Source organism: Osmerus eperlanus, chromosome 24, assembly GCF_963692335.1.
Source record: "Osmerus eperlanus chromosome 24, fOsmEpe2.1, whole genome shotgun sequence".
Classification (NCBI taxonomy): Eukaryota; Metazoa; Chordata; class Actinopteri; order Osmeriformes; family Osmeridae; genus Osmerus; species Osmerus eperlanus.
The window spans coordinates 10,470,488-10,487,748 of NC_085041.1; the positions used below are offsets into that span (position 1 = coordinate 10,470,488).

The following is a 17,261-nucleotide window of genomic DNA, read 5'->3' on the forward strand; positions in this document are numbered from 1 at the left end:
CGTGATCGCTTGTTGGTGAGATCAAAGAGTGTCGCAACTCTTTTTCTATGTCTCTGGTTCAAGTCATCTGTATTTGGGTGTTTCACTGACATCTTAATCACTAACTGCATCACGGGCACAGTGCACTAGTTAAAATATACAGTACCAGTCAAAAGTTTGGACACATTTTTTGAATGGGAAAATGTGTCCAAACTTTTGACTGGTACTGTATATCACAAAAATTAAAGGTCCCATGACATGAAAATGTCACTTTGGGAGGTTATTTAACATTAATATGAGTTCCCCTAGCCTACCTTTTGTCCCCCAGTGGCTAGAAATGTTAATTGGTGTAAACCAATCCCTAGGTATTCTTATCCGCCTTTGAGAAAATGAAAGCTGAAATGCTCGGTTTTGAAAATGCTACTTTTATGAAGTCATAAAAGAAGCATTGCCCGCACAGAGAATCTGGCACGCCCATGAGAAACTGAGCTACGACCGTGCGGGTGCGATATCTTTTTTTCCTCGAGAGACATCATGGCTTGCCTACGAACGAAGCACAAAAAAGTTGCTCAGTGTTTGGATGTACAAATGAAAACCAAAGTCTTTTTTTAGTTTCTTCATCTGAGCCTCTGAAGACTCAGTGTCTTCATTTTATTTTCTCTGGAAATTCGCTGACACAACTTCCCTAACTTTTGTATGTCTGCGCCAAACATTTCAGCGACGACTGTTTCCTCAACTTGGTCCAATACAAAGCTTGCCTTGCTGACCGTTATTAAAGTCTGGATCAATACCAACTGTCCTTGGTCCAGCTACAAACCATTACCATTTAAAGCTACAGACACAGAAACGGCACATCCTGAGGAAAGCTCATTGTGGGACTGCTCGTAGTCAGTGGCGAAAATCAATTTTGGGGGGGACAATTATATGACATTTTCTCAAGAGCAATTCCTGAGGGGGACACCAAAATTACTGCTGTAACACACAGCCTACATTGTAATATGTTAAATGTATATTATTAACATTATTGAAATGTCCTTATGTTTACAGTGATTTATTGGGGGGGACAAATCATATTTTTCCCAGAATGGGGGGGTCGTGTCCCCCCCCGGGATTTTCGCCTATGCTCGTAGTGGCTGTAATTCTGCACCAAGGCTGAATTTTGTGAAAGAGACTTCAGATACAGTATTAGGGGGCCACTAAGGCCTATATAAAAGCATCCAAAAACAGCATGTCATGGGACCTTTAAAAACTAAGAAAGGCATGCTCTTATTCTGAAGGCGAATTCACTAAACCGGAAGTTCGATGTAATAGGCCACTTTCACGGTACTGCCATTTCACGACTAAAAGGAAGCTATTGGCAAAAACATACGGGTTCTGGAGTAGACCTAGAAGTTGAACTAATGATAAGCAATAGCTCTACAAAACTAGCTAGCTAACCGTCATGCTAATAGAGTGGGCTGATTAATGTAGGTCGGGTTACCGCTTTGTTCTTAGATGTCGTCCTGTACTGTAGTCCTTTAGTTTCTTTCGGGTGGCTTATCCAGCGTTTGTACAGGTTAGTCATTAACACGTTAAAATTCGGCCCAGTTGGTTGTTGATCTAGCTTGTAATGTAAAAAAAAATCAGCATATTAGGTATCTAACTATTAAACAAGGGATAGTTGACTATCTTGCTCTATTGAATTTTGATCCATAGGTTACTGTGCCCCAACAGTTTTAGCTGGCAACATAACGTTTGCTTGTTTTTGCAGCTGAAGATGGATTGAAGCTACAGTAGCTAGCTCTATTAGTCTAAGCTAAAATAGCTAGCATGTGTATTCAGATAGATTGGGAGCATTGCAAACAATTGGCTAGCTAGCTAAAAAAGGCGTCCTTGTTACCACCGTTACTGTACTTACAAACAAGAAGCAAACAAAGGTGTGATATATCTGGGATTGTTTTTGAGCCTATGCCACAAGCTACCAAACATTGTCGTGGAATTTTATGAAAAGTTAGTTTTGTTCTAACTGCGACCACAGTTGACTGTATAAGCATTACTTTCATCCTCCATAAAGTAACGAAAAAATGTCGGAAAACCAGGCTAACGTAAACAATAACATCCCACTAAATAACAACGGTGGGGTGAACAGGATGCGAAATCCTAACATCAACCAGAACCCACTGATCAATGTAAGAGACAGACTTTTTCACGCCCTCTTCTTCAAGATGGCAGTGACTTACGCCCGGCTGTTTCCACCGTCTTTCCGGAGAATCTTTGAGTTTTTCGTCCTTTTGAAGGTAAGATATTATCACGAATAATTAACTTAATTAATTTAATTCACACGTTATTAAAATCCTTAAATAATGCTCTTATGAGCCACAACATATATGTATCTATAGCTATCTATGTAGATAGATACACACACTCACTGGCCACTGTATTAGGTACGCCTTTTCAATTGTTTGTCAACACAAGTAGCTGATCAGCCAATCACATGGCAACAACTCAATGCATTTAGGCATGTAGACGTGGTCAAGACAACTTGCTGAAGTTCAAACGGAGCATCAGAATGAGGAAGGGGATTTTGAACGTGGCATGGTTGTTGGTGCCAGACGGGCTGGTCTGAGTATTTCAGAAACTGCTGATCTACTTGGATTTTCATGCACAACCATCTCTAGGGTTTACAGAGAATGGTCCAAAAAAGAGAAAATATCCAGTGAGCGGCAGTTGTGTGGACGAAAATGACTTGTTGATGTCAGAGGAGAATGGGCAGACTGGTTTGAGATGATAGAAAGGCAACAGTAACTCAAATAACCACCAGTGTTTCCCACAGATTAGAACGCAATTTGTGGTGGGGGTGGGGGGGGTTGTTCAATGTCAGACCGGGGGTGGGGGTGGTTTTAGCCACCGGGGGGAGGTGGGTGGTTTTAGTCACTGACTGTCCTTAACCTCCAGGTGGGGATAGGGCAATTAATTCAAATCCATATTTCTTAAAGGAATTTGATGTAGCATGTAATGTTTTCACCTAGTGTGACTTTTAGGTCTGCTATTTGGAGAACACTGGCAGCTGCTTTTAGAGCACTAGTGCGGTTTGCACTATTCTGAAAATAAAGGTGAAGGTCTTGAAGGTGCTTTCTGAAAGTTTTCAGGTATGGCACTCCCTCTGCTGAATCTTGACATGCCAGGGCCAGGTGATGAGCAGCACAGTGCACCGACACTAATCCTGGCCATGTGTCAGTCAACAATTTTGCTGTGCCATTCTGTTTTCCAAAAATAAATAAAACGTTTTCGATTAAGGTTCCTATTCATAATTTTCGACATGAACTTAACTGTCCTTTTCCTTCATTCATTCACTTTACCGGTCATCACTGCTGCTCCATCTTTGGCCTTGGCCTTCGGTCCTGAAGCAATACTTTTTTTATTTTTAACAGCTGTCCTTCCTTGTCTGTATACCTGAAATATTTACGAAAAACAATTAGTCTAATCCTGGTTTTGTTACACATACAGGACGTCATCATGACCCATATAAAAATTAATAAGAAGGTGACCTCTACTGTACCTGACATGGATATCTAATTGTTTTGTCACAGAGATGTCTGTGGACTCATCAATTTCCAAGCCTTTGATGTTCTAATGGCTTTAAAATGGGCTCCTCAACCATTTCACACAGAATCTGTAGAATTTCGTCCACAGTCCTCTGGGACCTGTAGTTGGTCCTTTGACCAATCTAGGAAAATATATTCTTAACCCTTGTGTTATCTTCGGGTCATTCTGACCCATCAGTCATTGTGACCCACCGTCGTATTGCGACAACTTTACCGCATAAAAAAACAAAGTGAAGCATTTTCTTTTAACTGTTGGGCTGTCTCAGACCCCCCACATTGCAAAGGTTAAAATAAAGTTATTTTTATTTGTTTTTGTATTGGGTAAAATTGGGTAAACACAACGATGGTTCGTTATGAACCTTTGGGTAATGTGACCCGAAGGCAGCACAAGGGTTAAATTATAGTTCCTTTGATTACAAATCCATGACAGCAAGTGTACACTGTAATGAAATACAATTCTTACCTTCAATTTGGCAAAATATTCACAGCCAAGGAGGTCTGCCAGATCCAGCAATGTCGGGTAATTTGTATGGTGCACGATTTCATGCTTTACCAGCCAGTAAAGACATTTAAAGCCGCCAATTATGGCCTCATGCTCCACAAAATGGTCTGAAATGCCTCACTGATGGGCAGACCTGATAAACAAAGATTCATTAAGCTGTCACTGTTAGTTTAAATTTAATAATTAAATCACCCTAGTTTGTTATTCCTGAACAACACAGAAACACTTACTTCGGCTTCATTGGGCTGCAATGAAACGTGATTGTGAGTCAAAGGTATCACGCCTGTAGTTAGTGCAGGGGACCTCTATGAAAGGCCTTTGAGAGGCGCCATGTGATGTCCTTTGACGGTGCACCCTGCACAGTCTGCAAAAGATCCCTAGGAATAATGTAATATAGCTTAGTCTATACTTTATATTTCAACATTTTATATAAAATAAATAATACTCGACTCACCATGCATATTTATGGTCCATAGCCCACTCAGGGTTCCACCCACAACCTCGGTGTTTAGAGTATTGCGGGGGATACGGCGGTGGTGAGGGAGGCGGTGCGGATGGTGAGGTAGGCCTCCTTCATCGTACAAAGGAGCCCGCAATTTTCGGTTATCTTTTCGGTCCATTTGGCTGCGAGAGAAAATCACGTGCAATCGTCAAATGTAGGCTATAGCTATAAGACAACCACGTGTAAACGCGACTAGCCTTGATAAGAAAACAGAAAACATTGCGCCTATCATAATAATTTCAGATACTTCGAGCGAACAGTTGACAGGTTATTCTATTATTTATTGAATTTATATAATTAAGAATATTTATCTTACCTTGGTGCGACAGGTTGATTGTCGGCTATCCAAATGCCAGATGAACGTCTTCCCCCTCAAAAAAAAAATATTTCTTTTTCCCAGGATAAAGAATGTTGTAGAATGTTTGGCGAACAATAGATAGCGCGATGACATTCAACCACCAGATGCATACAATTCGTTCCTACATTCGATCCAAATGAACCTACACATGCACAAACCAAATCTTATCATAACATGTGCCTAATTCTAATGAATTAATAGGCCATATCCTACATTTTGAAGGGTGAGACTTATTGGTGGGTAAATTTGGTTGCTCATCGTGGCATCAACTTTGATATCAGCTTTGGTAGGGACAAAATATTGAAATCAAGTGAGCCAAAACTTGGGACTTATTTTCTTATTCTGTGCAGTCAAGACATCAATTTGTAAGTTTGTTACATGTCTGGTCTGTTTTATTATGCAATTCAGTGGGTGAGTGAGCCTCATGATGGATCAAACCTAGCCACCTTCGCAACACAATGCTAGCAAGCTAGTTCTGATAGAACCGCCAAGATAGCACCAGTTTACGCTTACTGTCAGGAGACGGTTTTCCCATCTTGTAGCGCGTATAGGGGTCCAGGGTTCAACTTGAACTTTTTTTCCTCAATCTACTGGCCCGGATTATTATATATTTTTTTAAATACAAACAATAGAATGATGTGCTTCTTTAGCCTATATTAAAGCATGATTTATTGTTGTGTGTATGTGTATTAGGCCCGGCACCACAAGGGGACAATAGGGCCCCAACAGTAGTATTTGATGCTACCCCCCCGCTTAGCAAAAACAAAAGAAATATTGGCCAATATACATTAGAGACAACAGTAATGAAACACTTTGAAATCTGAATGAAATCTTTAAAGTTTTCCTGCATAAAATATATGAGTATGTACTCATATTTTATGCAGGAAAACTTTCTTTGTTTGGACTTTGAGAAAGAGCATCAAGGACTCGTTTGACTGCTCGCCCAAGTGACTTTTTTGTTTTGTATGCACACACGGGAGACCCTGGTAGAGCTAAACTTTGATTTTTCCTTTTTGAAGTCTCCTTTTTGAAGTCTCCTTTTTCTGTCTGTATTTTGCAAGAGCCCGCAGCCTTTCTTTCTCTTCATCGGTTAGCATCGGTTTCTGGCCCTTTCCTCTTTCTTTTCCTCTTTTTTCCTTTGTAGTTTTCGTCATTTTTTGACGCTAAGCATTGGACTTACCTTTTACCTATAAATTAAACAGTAAAGTCAATATAAACAATGCAATAACCTAGCATTTTTTTGTGTATCAGTATGGTCTGGTAAGAACCCCATGGATAATGCCTACTGAAAATGAATTCTATTGAATAGCCATAATTCATAGGGCAAATTTTATTAAATAGCCATAATTCATAATAATTAGGAAGTTCTAAAAGTAGGTCTTTAACTCATAATGTCATGTAATATTTGCCTTGACCCATGTTATCTGAGAAAGGAATAGAATTGTCTCAGATCCTAATTTCAGGCTAGCTGTTACTGTCCGGCCAGGGTCCTCAGTAATTTATTTGGCCCTATTTGTATGTGTATCTAATGGCTGGTTAAGCACTGTAGGGAGTAGATTTTTTTTTGTCTCGTTCCAACGATTGGCACACCTGGGTGATGGCGTCGGATATTTTTAGTCATTTAGCACACGCCAGATGCGTTATGCGTTAGCATGTTAGATGTATTTCCAGTCACATACCCCAGTGACGTGCGGTGATGTCAGTAAGAGGCTAGGCACTTAAATGGGAAAATGTGTCCAAACTTTTGACTGGTAGCCTACTGTACATGACGAATACAGGATCGAAGTGCGCAAGTGAGTTTTTCGCTTGTCATCCACAGTGAACGGACAGTAAAAGCACTGCTTATTCTACACATGTTTTGGTATTTGATTATGCGTAACTGCTACAGTCGTCATCGTAATGTCTAAACAATTGCAATAACACACATATTGCATATATAAATCACAAAAATAAACAGTAAAAATACAAATACAAGTTTATTAAATAAAATGATTTAATACAAATATTTATGTTTGAATTTTGGCAGGGTAGGCAGTGCCTACCTACCCAGACTGCACGTCACTGCCAACAACTGCTGAACCACGCCGACACACAGTGCTCGTCTTATCCACCATTCTCTCGTCTGTACTACTGTAACTGAATGGGAAACCGAAGTTTTCCCAAACTTGCTATCTTAACCCTCGTGCTGCCTTCGGGTCACATGACCCAAAGGTTCATAACGAACCATCGTTGTGTTTACCCAATTTTACCCAATACAAAAACAAATTAAAATAATTTTCTTTTAACCTTTGCAATGTGGGGGGTCTGAGACAGCCCAACGGTTAAAAGAAAATGCTTCACTTTGTCTTTGTATGCGGTAAATCTGTCGCAATACGACGGTGGGTCACAATGACTGATGGGTCAGAATGACCCGAAGATAACACAAGGGTTAAAACGGCCGGCGGGTCCTCTATCTCTCGTGGGTCGCCACCACTTGCCATACTCGTCCTTAGTGCTGCTAGCTAGCCTATCTCTGACTCACGGTGGCCCCAGAGCTACAGATTAGATGTCCTGAAAGAACACGAGTATCTAACAGTAGTTCCGCATTACATTAATTTGCATGTGAGTTTTATTTATTTTTATACCGTGTATTCTCCGTGTAATTTCATGCACCGAACCGTGACGCCCGTACCGTACGGTTCGGTACGAATACATGTACCGTTCCACCCCTACTCTCTAGTAGGAAGTAAATACTATAAACATAGAGCGGGGATCGAGGTTATGGCAAAGACAGTTACGGCAAGATAATTATGCCACTCGAAATTTCAGTGTCACTCGAGAAGATGTCAATCGTTGAAGATATGTTTATATCATGTTTGGTTTACCCTATAATCATCACTGAAATGTCCGTTTCACTGAAACACGTCGGTGAAAGGGGTTATAATAGCCATTATGCCGAAAAACACGATTGTCAGCTTTGCCTTTTCATTTGAGAACATTTAGCCTACATTGTGTTGTGAACAGTGTATTGTGAAAATTAACATTGTGTAGCGTCCGTAACGTCACGCCCATAACACATCATTAAAGTTTTTAAAAGTAACAAAGGGGCAAGATTTGTTAATTAAACTAACCATTGGTATAAATAAGCTTTGCACAGAAACTTTGGATGTTGTAGCATCGGCACTGTTTGAATGTCATAAACTAATTCTACAAAACGTTACGGAAGTGACTTGGCCATGGAACTGACTCATAAACAAGAGGCTTATGCATTTAAGGAGGGAGGGGGGGCATTAGGATGAAATTAAGAGAATAACATTAGTCATTTTAGTAAGTCAACAGTTGTAATTTTAATACAAATCCAATACTTCATAGAAATGAAGAAATTAAATAAAATTAAAATATATAATTTGGTCAGCTCAGCAGCGGTTGTTTTATCATCCGCTGTTGTTGTGTTCGGAGCAAAAAATGATGTTCAGGAAGAGTGCCCGGCAGAACTAGCAATTATCCTTGTGCCGTTGCCTAGCGCAGGCATGCCGCTCTAAAGCCCCTTTCCCCCTACTACTCACGTCTATATTAATGCGGCAGAGCTTACAGAAGGCACGATATTGATCTTTGCTGCTCTTAGTGGCAAAGTGGAGTTCTGAACTGCACATAGGTTTGAAGGAGGTCTTTCTTTTTGGCATCTGAAAGCCTACGCGAGTGGTAAATTGCGACGGTGGGCAGGAAGGCTCAAAAAGGACAAAATGGTGAAAAGGAGGACACGCAACAGCGGACGAGATCCGGACGTCTGGTCACCCTAATGGTAAGGGTGACCTTTGCATTGAATTGCCCTATAATTTATCTGACCCAGTCTCTCTTCCCACTGCACAAACATCATTAAAACATAGTTCTGAAACATATTGTTGTTGTATCGCATGCTTTCTTTAAGCAATGGCTTTTTTTCTGTCCACTATTCCGTAAAGCCCAGCTCTGTGGAGTGTACGGCTTAAAGTGGTCCTATGGACAGATACTCCAATCTCCGCAGTGGAGGTTTGCAGCTCCTTCAGGGTTATCTTTGGTCTCTTTGTTGCCTCTCTAATTAATGCCCTCCTTGCCTGGTCCGTGAGTTTTTGTGGGCGGCCCTCTCTTGCAAGGATTGTTGTGGTGCCATATTCTTTCCATTTTTTTATAATGGCTTTAATGGTGCTCCGTGGGATATTTTAAGTTTTGGAATTTTTTTATAACCCAACCCTGATCTGTACTTCTCCACAACTTTGTCTGTGACCTGTTTGGAGAGCTCCTTGGTTTTCATAGTGCCGCTTGCTTGGTGGCGCCCCTTGCTTAGTGGTGTTGTAGACTCTGGGGCCTTTCAGAACAGGTGTATATATACTGAGATCATGTGACACTGATTCAGACACAGATTGCACACAGGTGGACTTTGTTTAACTAATTATGTGACTTCTGAAATTAATTGGTTGCACCAGATCTTATTTAGAGGCTTAATAGCAAAGGGGGTGAATACATATGCATGCACCACTTTTCCGTTATTTTATTTTTGTAATTTTTTTAAACAAGTTATTTTTTTCATTTCACTTCACCAATTTGGACTATTATGTGTATGTCCATTACATGAAATCCAAATAAAAATCAATTTTAATTCCAGGTTGTAAGACAACAAAATAGGAAAAACGCCAAGGGGGGTCAATACTTTGGTGGATATTTAGTTAAAAGTGGTATTTTATATAGCCTGTTTAAGTAAGTAAGACTTTATTTATATAGCACATTTCATACAAGAATTGTAGCTCAAGGTGCTTTACATAAAATCAATAAAAACAATAATACAAGTGATAAACAATTCAAAATAAAATAAAAATCCCGATAAGATCTCTGTTCAAGAGAGAAAACAACTTTAAACATGCATCTTAAAAGTAACATATATATTTGGTTAACCCCTGGTCTGTATATATAAAACCATACACTCTGTTAACAGATCCTTTCCCCAGGTCAAGAGTATGGGCCGTATTCTCTGTTAACAGATCCTTTGCCTCAGATCAAGAATACAGATTGTTTTACATATTTGTTTAAATACTTCACGCAACCAGAGTTCTTGTACGCTATCAGAGTTTGCCAACTCTGACCTAGACAAAGTAAAAATAGCAAGTCAAATAATGACCCAAATTTACTAAACCAAGATTCTACAATAATATAACTAATAAAAGTAGGAAAACCCTTTTGAGATAAAATTACTTAAATGCTTCGGTAAAAACGTAGGTTTTAAGCTGTCTTTTAAAAATGTCTAGAGTGTTTGCTTCCCTAATATTTATGGGTAATTTGTTCCATAGTTTTGGGGCGTAATTGACAAAGGCCGAATCACCAATCTTCTTGTGACTGCTTCTGGTGACCTCTAATAGGCCTGCATTTGATGATTGCAGTGTTCTAGCTGGTGTGTAGTTTATAAGGGAGTTAGCAATGTAGCTAGGTCCTTGTCCGTGTAGAGCTTTGTATGTGAGGAAAAGGACCTTAAAGTCAATTCTGAAGGTAACAGGGAGCCAGTGTAAAGTAGCTAGGACAGGACTAATGTGTTCTCTCCTTTTAGTTTTGGTTAATAATCTAGCTGCAGAATTTTGAATGAGCTGTAGTCTTTCAGTGGTTTTCTTGGGAAGACCAGTGAAAAGTGCGTTACAGTAGTCCAGCCGGCTGGATATAAAAGCATGAATTAACTTCTCTGCATCATTTTGGTTTATGAATGGTCGTACCTTTGCTATATTCCTCAGGTGAAAGAAAGCTGTTTTGGTCACTTTATTAATGTGAGAGTTGAAATTCAAATCTGAGTCCAGGATTACAGAGACTCGTCACCTCTGGTTTAAGACAGGGGGTTAAGCCTCCAAGATTCTTAATAAGCATCTCTCTTTTGGATTTGGGGCCACATAGTAGGACTTCGGTTTTGTCTTCATTTAATTTAAGAAAGTTATCATTCATCCATTTGTTTATTGCCAACAGGCAGTTGGTAATGGAATTGATGGCCGTTGCATCGTTGGGTTCAGTGGATATATATAGTTGTGTGTCATCCTTATAGCTATGGAAATCTATGTTATGTTCTCTGTTTATGTCGCCGAGTGGTAACATATAAAGAGAAAAAAGTAATGGACCTAAGCAGCTTCCTTGAGCAACCCCGTAGCAGTTCTCATGTTTCTTGGACCTATGGTCACCTAAACTAACATAAAACTTCCTTCCTGTGATATATGATTTCACCCAGTTCAATACACTATCCGTGAACCCAATAAGCTTTTCCAGTCTATTGATTAGGATGTCGTGATCAATGGTATCAAATGCTGCACTGAGATCTAACAGGATAAGGATAGAGACTTTATTTGCATCAGAGTTTAGTCTGAGGTCGCTAATTATTTTGGTGAGAGCAGTTTCAGTACTGTGATATTTCCTGAAACCTGACTGCGAGACTTCCAGGATGTTATTTTCTTCAAGAAAATAATTTAATTGGACTAAAACTATCTTTTTCAGTACTTTACTAATAAATGGAAGGTTTGATATTGGTCTGTAATTTGCAAGTAGACTGTTATCCAATTTGGGTTTCTTTAATAGGGGCTTTACAACAGCTGTTTTGAAGGCATCGGGAAAGACACCAGTTCTAAGGGATGTGTTTATAATCTCTAGCACCGGACCTGAGACACTATCAAACACTCGCTTAAAGAATGTTGTGGGTATAGGATCAATATCTGAGGTTGTGGAGTTAGATTCGTTGACAATTTTGGAAAGTTCACTAAGTGTGATACAGGTAAATGTGCTCATGGTTACGTTGCAGAATCTACTGATGTCAGTTTCGACCCCACTATTAATAATACTAGCTCTGATCAAAGTTATTTTGTTCTTGAAGAACAAAGCAAGCTCTTCACATTTAACTGCTGAGGATGGAGGTGGGGCAGGGACAGTGTTTAGCAGCTGGTCAATGGTGGAGAAAAGAACTCTGGAATTTCTGGCATTTTCTGTAATAATGTTGGAGAAATATTCTCTCCTTGCTAGACGGGTGGTTTTGTTATAGGTGGTTAGTGTATCTTTGTAGATATTGTAGTGGATAGTGATCTTTGTTTTCCTCCATTTTCTCTCTGTTGCACGGCGTTTTCTTTTCGTTTCACTAACATTTTTATTTCTCAGCCATGGGGAGGTTCTGCTTGTGTACTTCTTTTTGGTTTTCAGTGGCGCAACAGAGTCTAACACGGATAATAGGGCATCATTGAGGTTCTCTACCATTTCATTCAGAGAGCAATCATGATTAGTCGGCTCATATAGAGCAAATTGTTCAGAAAATGTCATCATAGCTGTATCGTCTAAATATCTTCTATGGACTAAGAATTCTTTTTTGTTTTTTGTTAGGATAATTTCCACATTAAAAAGTATATAATGATGGTCTGAGAGGGGTAGATCAGTTATTGAAATATTATTGATATTTAGTCCAGTTGTTATCACTAGATCTAGTGTGTTTCCGTGCCGGTGTGTTGGGTCTGTTATGTGTTGAGTTAGATTGAAACTGTCGAGGAGATTTAAGAGCTCAATAGTTCTTGGGTCTGCTTTTTTATTTACTTGGATATTTAAGTCTCCGTTTAAAACTACTTTGTCATATCTAGTGACACATAGTGATAATAGTTCAGAGAATTCTTGTATGAATATTGGCGAGTGCTTGGGTGGCCGATATATAATAACAAAAAGTATTGATTCGGTTTTGAGCTCTATAGCAAGATATTCATATGATGTGAATTCACCTAGCTCAGTGATTTTGAACAACAGTTTAGAGGAGAAAATAGCTGCGACTCCTCCACCTTTTTTTGATTTCCTAGAAACTTGGTGAAAGTTGTAATCGGGCGGACACGCTTCTATCAAAGTTGCTGTTGCCGTGTCATTGTTTAGCCAGGTTTCTGTTACACAGATGCAGTCTAAGTTGTTTTCTTTGACTAGATCATTAACTAGAAATGTTTTGTTATTTAGTGATCTAACATTTAGAAGGGCCAGTTTCATCTGTGGGGTATTAACAGATAAAACAGGGGTAGATAAATCTGTTGGAAGAATATGGATAGTTCTGTGACTTCTAACACTAGTTTCAGGTTTGTAACCATGCATTTTACCATGCCATTTTCTGTTTGTGATGATGACCGGTATGTCTAATGAAATAGCATGGTGGCTGTCCTAGCGTAGCTTTTCTTTGGGAAAGTCTATGTCACTGAGCTGTTCCATCACAAGGGAATTCATCCGGGGGGTGCAGATCTGTGCAGGGCCCATGTCCTTGCAGGAGGCTGTTTGAATGTTCTGTTCTGTTCCATGGGAGGTTGTTTGGGATGCGTCAGTCAGCTTAGACACAACAGGGATAGGGAGAGAAACTTGATTTCTGGTCAGGAGCACGTGACTGATGTTTGCTGTTAGTAGTCGAGACCCTCTACGGTTTGGGTGGAGTCCGTCAGCTTGAAAACGGTCTGCACAGTTCCAGAACACATTGAAATTATCGATAAATCTCAGTTTGTGTGTCAGACAGACAGATGCCAACCATGTGTTGAAAGATAGTAGTCGACTGAAGGCTTCTTTTCCTCTGCGAAAGCATGCAATCGGTCCACTGATGAATACATCTTGATATCTGTTGAGTGTGTTCAGTAGCTGGGTGAAATGTTTTTTAAGTATCTCAGTGCCAGTTTTCTTGTGTAGGATATCAAACGAGCCAGTGTGGATGATAATCTTAGGGTTTTTTGGTTTATTGTTGAGGATTGTTTGTACCTCTGACGACAGTTCCTCGACAGATGTGTTGCTAAGACAAATATTTTCTGTCTTTGCCAGTTTAACATGTGCTGTCATGGCATCTCCAATCTAGATAGTGGCCATATGTGGTGTTGTGTTTGCATTTCTAGCGTTTGCCTTATCGGTAGCTGCGGGGCCAGTTCTTATCTTATTTGGGTTAGCAATGATAGGACCTTGTGCTAGACCAAGGTTAGCCACTGCGTTAGTGCTAGCAGTAGATTCTAGAGTGCTAGCAGTGTTAGCTCCTCTAAGTGTTGATGGGCTGTGGGTAGTCTTAGCATACCTTGGATCTTGATAATCCTGTGATATTGTTGTCTGATTAGGCTTGATAGGGGGTCGAACAGCGCCCCGAGTGGTCCGAGAGGGGCTTGGAGTGAAATGGGTGACTCCCGGTCGCAGCAGACGATGACGTGTTGGATTTGCATGTGTGTAGTAGCTACCATCATGGTGTGTCGGCGATCTGGGCCCTTCATGTTTGTTAGCTGCGTGGCTAGCACTCCTGTGCCTCTTCGCCTTGGATTCCACACACAAGGGAGAGAAAGTTCCCAGTGGTTCGAAACTGTTTCTGAGTGTGACAGGAGGAGAGGTGATGCGGGAAGAGTTTCTGTCTCGCTTTTTTTGCTGTTTATCCTTGGTGACAGTCCTATCTCCGATGAAGGTAGAAGCGGCGCTAGGTCTCTTTGGTTTAGCGCCGAGAGCAGAACATGACTCATCCGTTTCAACGGCCGGTGGAGAGAAAGCTGGTTCCAAGGGTGGCTCATTGGCAGGTAGCTTAGCCTCCGGGCTAGGTAGCATGGAATCTATAAAGTCTTCGGTCTCTCTGATATCTAAGAGGGTTCTGACTCTTAGCTCCAGTTCGACTATCCTCCGAGTAAGTTGTTTGCAGTCATTACAAGCCATAGTTCTACAGGGAACAAGCTTTAGCTTGCTTGCCTGTGGTCAGTCTTGGAGGGCAGCCCAAAATACTTCTGTTCTCCTTGGGCTTCAGTCCTCTCAGGTTGTTCCTTTTTGTGGTTGTAGTCGATCCACTTTGCCCCTGTCCGAATTTGATTTTGAGTAATATCTTCAAAAACTATCCAAATGATTGAAACTTTCAGAGCATTTCTCCGTGAATAACTAGACAATACGATAGAAGCCAAGCAGGGAAGCAAGCAGGGAAGGTCAGGGGGAGGAGAGGGTGAAAGTTTATCGTAAGATAATAGTTTGTTAGACTAGTAAAGCAACACCATTACTGTACAGTAACTAGCTATAGTCTACTAGTACCATAACCAGAAATCAGCAGGTTTACATTAGTCTGTCGAGTCATTAATTAAGGTTGTTCCTTGGTTAATTGTCATTATACAGTTTGTTAGATACGGCCATGTATCCGGGATATTTTGGCATAATTTTTGTACTGTAGGAGGAAGGGGAGACGTGTCATTTATCTTTATAAACAGTCTATGCTTCAGACAGCGACGTTGTTACTGACACGTAATGGTCACTAGATGGCACTTCTTGCACGGCGCAAAAGCAAGGTCGGGAAAATAAATGTACCTTTGTCAATCTGTCATTAATTTCCGTCCCAGATATCACACATGCGCCTTGCCGACGTTGGCCCGATGTTTAGAAGTTACGTCGGGAAGATGTAGTATGGAGAGCGTTTGCTAATCGTCAAGACGTCAGCATTTGATCGAAACTGACTTCCAGACGATGTGTGGACGATGAATCAAAGCTGCACCACCCGGCTGCTCTACAGATATATCCTGTTAACTACTACATTTATTTATTTAGTTTCGGATCTCTCAGACAGCTAATATTTCACTATCCATAACTGATCTGAAATGTCACTTAGCAAATGAACATATAGCCTATAGGCTGAACATCGACTTTGATAGGAATATAAGGAGTCAATGAAAAACAATATGCTTGACCACCAAAAATGGGCTATTAGCAGTAGCTAGCTACTTGATTCAACCTGGATTTTCTGTGTGTGAGTATTAAATATGAAGAAACACAATTCAAGTTAATGATTTTATATCAGGCTGGATGTTGATGCCATCAAGCTCTTAACCCTTGTGTTGTCTTCGGGTCATTCTGACCCATCAGTCATTGTAACCCACCATCGTATTGCGACAACTTTACCGCATCCAAAAACAAAGTGAAGCATTTTCTTTTAACCGTTGGGCTGTCTCAGACCCCCACATTGCGAAGGTGAAAAGAAAAATATTTTGATTTGTTTTTGTATTGGGTAAAATGTGGTAAACACAACGATGGTTCGTTATGAACCTTTGGGTCATGTGACCCGAAGGCAGCACAAGGGTTAAAAGAACTCCAACACAGAAAAGAGAGAACAACGGAACAGAGAAACATAAATATATATAGACAGCGTTGCCTTCAGTTCCGCGTCTTCCATTTAGTCCAGTCATTTTAAGACAAAATGGGGGTCAACCTAGGACAAATTGCAACAGTTCAGCAATCTCAACTGATTTTGTATCCTCAATATGTCCTGAGTAAGGAAAAAAGGCCCCAAAGAATCCCATCAGTGGAAAGTTTTGTTCATTATTTTTCTCATGTGAATAGGCAAAAATGTTTAACCTTTTAGATATCACCATGAACATTACTGAGTTGATTACTTACATTAAGTCAAACAAAAAATGTATTACAAGTTTTTTTTTAATGTTTTGGTAACATGAACAAACAGTGCATAATAATGTATGCGCTAATTTCCATAAATACCACAACATATCTAAACATTGGATAGAGCCAGGTGAAAATGTCTTGTAGAATCTAGTTGACATCTTAGAGTAAAAGACTATAGAGGCAAACAAATGTCACCATTAGGGGCAGAGATTCAGTCATTCATTCAAGGTCCACTCAACTGTCAATCAACTGTCACTAAGCTGTCACTCAGGTAAGAAAGATTTCCTTTTGTTTATCCTACATGGATTATTCAACCTACATTAATAAAACATACCTGGTGATCAACTACAATTTACATCTGGATGTGCGTTGAGCTGTGGTACGACTATTATTGGTGAAACGACCCAGCCCCAAACCCCATCTCTGCAATAATAATTGGTAAAGGCTGGTTTAAAGTACTTCTACCTGCCTCTAGGTATTAATGCTCATGGGTAGCCTAAATGGGTTCCATTCAGACCTTAACATTAAGTATTTTACTGTTGTATGTCAACAAGATTCAACAAGACATTTTCACCTGGCTATATCCAACATTTAGATCTGTTGTGGTGTTTATGCAAATTAGCGCATACCTAATTCGATTATGCACCTTTTGCCCATGTTAATCAATTAAATGTCGCGCAATCAATGTCAAACAATAAAAAAAATATATATACATTTTTTGTTTGTCTTGATGCAAGTAATCAACTCAGTAATTTCTATGGTGATATCTAAAGGTTTTTACCCTATTCACTTGAGAATATTTTTTTATAGGCGTATGAATAGGCTCTATTTGGGTATTTTTCGAAACTTTCCCCTAATGTAATTCTTCTGGGCTTTTTTTTTCCTTACTGAGGACATATTGAGGATACAAAATCAGTTGAGTTTGCTTATGTTGCAATTTGGCCTATCTTTTTTCATAAAATG

At 39.9% G+C, this 17,261-nt stretch overlaps 1 protein-coding gene across 1 annotated transcript in view; it reads left to right on the forward strand.

Moving 5' to 3' along the window:
• Positions 1-1,306: 1,306 nt before the first annotated feature.
• tmem259 (transmembrane protein 259) overlaps positions 1,307-17,261 on the forward strand; it is an 85,687-nt gene continuing 69,732 nt past the window's right edge. The window contains exon 1 of the mRNA XM_062451016.1: positions 1,307-2,255. Coding sequence (XP_062307000.1) covers positions 2,043-2,255 — 213 coding nt within the window. The 5' untranslated portion in view covers positions 1,307-2,042. The remainder of the gene's footprint in view (positions 2,256-17,261) is intronic.